Source organism: Scomber japonicus, chromosome 16, assembly GCF_027409825.1.
Source record: "Scomber japonicus isolate fScoJap1 chromosome 16, fScoJap1.pri, whole genome shotgun sequence".
NCBI classification, from domain to species: Eukaryota; Metazoa; Chordata; class Actinopteri; order Scombriformes; family Scombridae; genus Scomber; species Scomber japonicus.
Genome location: NC_070593.1, coordinates 969,690 through 975,369, shown reverse-complemented (window position 1 = coordinate 975,369; position 5,680 = coordinate 969,690). Strand labels below are relative to the sequence as shown.

Here is a 5,680-nt window from a genome sequence, read left to right as displayed (position 1 = left end):
ACCTGTCACATGACCTGTCACATGACCTGTCTCAGTCACCACACACCTGTCACATGACCTGTCTCAGTCACCACATACCTGTCACATGACCTGTCACATGACCTGTCTCAGTCACCACATACCTGTCACATGACCTGTCACATGACCTGTCTCAGTCACCACATACCTGTCACATGACCTGTCACATGACCTGTCTCAGTCACCACATACCTGTCACATGACCTGTCACATGACCTGTCTCAGTCACCACATACCTGTCACATGACCTGTCAGATGACCTGTCTCAGTCACCACACACCTGTCACATGACCTGTCTCAGTCACCACATACCTGTCACATGACCTGTCACATGACCTGTCTCAGTCACCACATACCTGTCACATGACCTGTCACATGACCTGTCTCAGTCACCACATACCTGTCACATGACCTGTCACATGACCTGTCTCAGTCACCACATACCTGTCACATGACCTGTCACATGACCTGTCTCAGTCACCACATACCTGTCACATGACCTGTCAGATGACCTGTCTCAGTCACCACACACCTGTCACATGACCTGTCACATGACCTGTCTCAGTCACCACACACCTGTCACATCACCTGTCTCAGTCACCACATACCTGTCACATGACCTGTCACATGACCTGTCTCAGTCACCACACACCTGTCACATCACCTGTCTCAGTCACCACATACCTGTCTCAGCTTACCTGTCTCCTGTGATGATTGATGAAGCTGTTTGTGTGTTCAGACTCTGGCGGAGACCAAGCACCTGGGGACGGGCAGGTACAGCTGGCAGTTCTTCTCAGCGTACTGCAGCAGCAAACTGTGCAACGTGCTCTTCACCCGCGAGCTCGCCAAGCGGCTGGAAGGAACCAACGTCACCTGCTACAGCGTCCACCCAGGTAACACTCACCTGCCGCTTCAGGTAACACTCACCTGCCGCTTCAGGTAACACTCACCTGCCGCTTCACGGGGGATGAAAGGCAACGATCACATCCTGTTGTCTCTGTGTGGGAAATCACGTGACCTGTTGGTGATGGGGTTGCATTGTGGGTAATGTAGGCGCCAGGTTTTGACGTTATGTGTCTGTTTCATATCATTTCATATCGTATCGTATCAAATTGTATTGTATTTTATTGCATCGTATCGTGTTGTATCGTATTTGATCATATCGTATCATATCGTATCGTATCGTATCGTATTTTATCGTATCGTGTTGTATCGTATCGTGTTGTATCGTATTGTATCGTATCGTGTTGTATCGTATCGTATTTTATCGCATCGTATCGTATTGTATTGTATTGTATCATATCGTATCGTATCGTACTGTATTGTATCGTGTTGTATCGTATCGTGTTGTATCGTATCGTATTTTATCATATCGTATCGTATCGTACTGTATTGTATCGTGTTGTATTGTATCGTGTTGTATCGTATCGTATAGTATTTTATCGTACCGTGTTGTATCATATTTTATCGTATCGTATCGTGTTGTATCGTATTTTATCGTATTTTATCGTATTTTATCGTATTGTATCATATCGTATCGTATCATATCGTATCGTATCGTATTGTATCATATCGTATCGTATTGTATCGTGTCGTATCGTATTTTATCATATTTTATCGTATTGTATCGTGTCGTATCGTATTTTATCATATTTTATCGTATTGTATCGTGTCGTATCGTATTGTATCATATCGTATCGTATTGTATCGTGTCGTATCGTATTTTATTGTATTTTATTGTATCGTATTTTATCGTATCGTATTTTATCGTATCGTATTGTATCGTATCGTATTGTATCGTATTGTATCGTATTTTATCGTAGCGTATCTTATTTTATCGCATCATATCGTATCGTATCGTATTTTATCGCATCGTATCGTATTTTATCGCATCATATCGTATCGTATCGTATTTTATCGCATCGTATCGTATTTTATCGTATCGTATCGTATTTTATCACATCATATCGTATCGTATCGTATTTTATCGTATCGTATCGTATTTTATCGTATCGTATCATATCGTATTTTATCGTATCGTGTTGTATCATATCGTATTGTGTTGTATCGTATCGTGTTGTATCGTTTCGTATTTTATCATATCGTATTTTATCGTATCGTATCGTACCGTGTTGTATCATATTTTATCGTATCGTATCGTATTTTATCGTGTTGTATCATATTTTATCGTGTTGTATCGTATTTTATCGTATTGTATCATATCGTATCGTACTGCATCATATCGTATCGTATTTTATCGTATCGTATTGTATCGTATCGTATCATATCGTATTGTATCGTATCGTATCGTATTTTATCGTATCGTATCATATCGTATTTTATCGTATCGTATCATATCGTATTTTATCGTATCGTATCATATCGTATCGTGTTGTATCGTATCGTATATTTTATCATATCGTTTTGTATCGTATTTTATCGTATTTTATCGTATCGTAGCGTATCGTATTGTATCGTATCGTATTTTATCGTATCGTATCGTATATTTTATCATATCGTTTTGTATTTTATCGTATTGTATCGTATCATATCGTATTGTATCGTATCGTATCGTATCGCATTGTATCGCATTGTATCGCATTGTATCGCATTGTATCGCATTGTATCGTATTTTATCGTATCGTATTTTATCGTATCGTATCGTATCGTACCGTGTTGTATCGTATTGTATCGTATCGTACCGTGTTGTATCGTATCGTACCGTGTTGTATCGTATCGTACCGTGTTGTATCGTATCGTATTTTATCGTATCGTATCGTACCGTGTTGTATCGTATCGTATCGTATCGTACCGTGTTGTATCGTATCGTACCGTGTTGTATCGTATCGTATCGTATCGTACCGTGTTGTATCGTATCGTACCGTGTTGTATTTTATCGTATCTCATATCAGTTGCTCTTTAAACGTGCCGCTGTGTGTATTTCTGTTTTTAACGTGTACTATTGTAACGTTGTGTCGTCTCCTGCAGGCGTCGTGAAGACCGAGCTGTCCAGAAACGTTAGCCTGTGGCAGAAGTTCTTCATCGAGCCGATCGCGCGGCTGCTGTTCCTGGACCCGGTGGCGGGCGCTCAGACCACGCTGCACTGCGCTCTGCAGGAGGGAATCGAACCTCTGAGCGGGCGTATCGTACTGTATCATATCGGATCGTAGCGTATCGTATCATAGCGTATCGTAGCGTATCGTACTGTATCATATCGGATCGTAGCGTATCGTATCATAGCGTATCGTAGCGTATCGTAGCGTATCGTAGCGTATCGTAGCGTATCGTAGCGTATCATAGCGTATCGTAGCGTATCGTAGCGTATCGTAGCGTATCGTAGCGTAGCGTAGCGTATCGTATCGTAGCGTATCGTAGCGTATCGTGTTGTATCGTATCGTGTTGTATCGTATCGTGTTGTATCGTGCAGCTCTGCAGGAGGGAATCGAACCTCTGAGCGGGCGTATCGTACTGTATCATATCGTATCGTATCGTATCGTAGCGTATCGTAGCGTAGCGTAGCGTAGCGTAGCGTAGCGTAGCGTAGCGTAACATATTGTATCGTCTTTTATCTTATCGTATCGTATCGTCTTTTATCGTATCGTATCGTACTGTAACATATTGTATCGTGTTGTATCATATTTTATCGTACTGTATTGTATAATTTCGTATCATTTCGTGTTGTATCGTATCGTATTTTATTGTATCGTATCGTATTTATCGTAACGTATTGTTCGTATTTTATCGTATTGCCGCTGTCTGTATTTCTGTTTTTAACGTGTACTATTGTAACGTCGTGTCGTCTCCTGCAGGCGTCGTGAAGACCGAGCTGTCCAGAAACGTTAGCCTGTGGCAGAAGTTCTTCATCGAGCCGATCGCCCGGCTGCTGTTCCTGGACCCGGTGGCGGGCGCTCAGACCACGCTGCACTGCGCTCTGCAGGAGGGAATCGAACCTCTGAGCGGGCGCTACTTCTCCTGCTGCGCCGCGCAGGAAGTGTGCGGCCAAGCACGAGACGACGCCGTGGCCCGGAAACTGTGGGAGGTCAGCGAGAAGTTCAGCGGACTCTCTTAAGGCGGACTGACTGTGAAGGGAGGAAGGAAGGAAGGAAGGAGAGAAGGAAGGGTGGAATGAAAGGAGGAAGGAAGGAAAAAAGGGAGCAAAGAAAGAGCAGTTTTATTTATTTAATCCTCCTGTTGTCCTCCCGGGTCAAATTCCTTTCCTCCTTCCTTCCTTCCTCTCTCCTTTCCTTCCTTCCCTCCTTTCCTTCCTTATTCCTTCCTCCCTCTCTCCTTCTCTCTTTCTTTCCTCTGTCCTTCTTTCCTCCCTTCCTTCCTTCCAACCATCTGTACTTCCTCCATCCCCCTTTCCTTCCCTCCTTCCTTCCTCCTTTCCTTCCTTCTTTCCTTTCCTCCCTCCCTTCCTTCCTCCCTCCTTTCCTTCCTTCCCTCCTTTCCTTCCTTATTCCTTCCTCCCTTACTTCTTTCCTCCCTCTCTCCTTCTCTTTCTTTCCTCTGTCCTTCTTTCCTCCCTTCCGTCCTTCCTACCATCTGTACTTCCTCCATCCCCCTTTCCTTCCCTCCTTCCTTCCTCCTTTCCTTCCTTCTTTCCTTTCCTCCCTCCTTTACTTCCTTCGCTCCTTTCCTTCCTTATTCCTTCCTCCCTTACTTCTTTCCTCCCTCTCTCCTTCTCTCTTTCTTTCCTCTGTCCTTCTTTCCTACCTTTCTTCCTTCCTTCTTTCCTTTCCTCCCTTCTTCCTTCCCTCCTTCCTTTCCTTTCCTTTCCTTTCCTTTCCTTTCCTTTCCTTCTTCCTTTCTTCCTTCCTTCCTTCTTCCTTTCTTCCTCCTTTCCTTTCATTTCCTTTCCTTTCCTTCCTCCTTTCCTTCCTTCCTCCTTCCTTTACTTCCTTCCCTTCCTTATTCCTTCCTCCCTTACTTCTTTCCTCCCTCTCTCCTTCTCTCTTTCTTTCCTCTGTCCTCCTTTCCTCCCTTCTTCCTTCCTTTCCTTTCCTTTCCCTTCCTTTCCTTTCCTTTCCTCTCTCCTTTCCTTCCTTCTTCCTTCCTTGCCTTTCCTTTCCTCCCTTCCTCCCTTCCTCCCTCCCTTCCTCCCTCCTTTCCTTCCCTCCCTCCCTCCCTTCCTTGACTCGAGGACAACAGGAGGGTTAAATGGATTATTGTCCGTCTCGCTGTGTGGAAACAGTTACTCGGGTGTTAAAGTGTGATTTTTATGTCCTATATTGACGTCTTCTATTAAAATGATCATATTATTTGAAAGTTACACCACAGTACATTAGTGGCTCCATTCTGGGTAGAGGTTGTGGACTTCCTAAGTGAATGGTGTGGTTCAGCAGTCCCCCTGACTCCTGTCATGTGTCTTATAGGGGACAGGTCTCAGTTACCAAATATACCTAAAGGAACATTTTCTGTTATCATGGTGGGCCTGATTACAGCTTCCAGAGTGATTCTAAGGCTGTGTCCGAAATCACCCCCTAACCACTATATAGTGACCACGCCATTTTGTAGTGGTGTCCGAATGTTTAGTGATTATTAATGTTCCCTATATAGTGCACTGAATCTATCCCACAATCCACCGCGGAATGTAGTGAGCATCCGATGGTCACTAACCGGAGCAAGATATCCCATCATGCATTGCTAGACGCATTCAAGT

General features: G+C 43.9%; 1 protein-coding gene across 1 annotated transcript in view; it reads left to right on the top strand.

Annotated features, from left to right (window-relative positions):
- The window catches only part of LOC128375601 (dehydrogenase/reductase SDR family member 13-like), a 12,442-nt gene extending 8,355 nt beyond the window's left edge, over positions 1-4,087 (top strand). Inside the window, exons 5-6 of the mRNA XM_053335991.1 lie at positions 758-911; positions 3,828-4,087. Of these exons, the coding sequence (XP_053191966.1) occupies positions 758-911; positions 3,828-4,087 (414 nt within the window). The remainder of the gene's footprint in view (positions 1-757; positions 912-3,827) is intronic.
- The last annotated feature ends 1,593 nt before the right edge of the window (positions 4,088-5,680 follow it).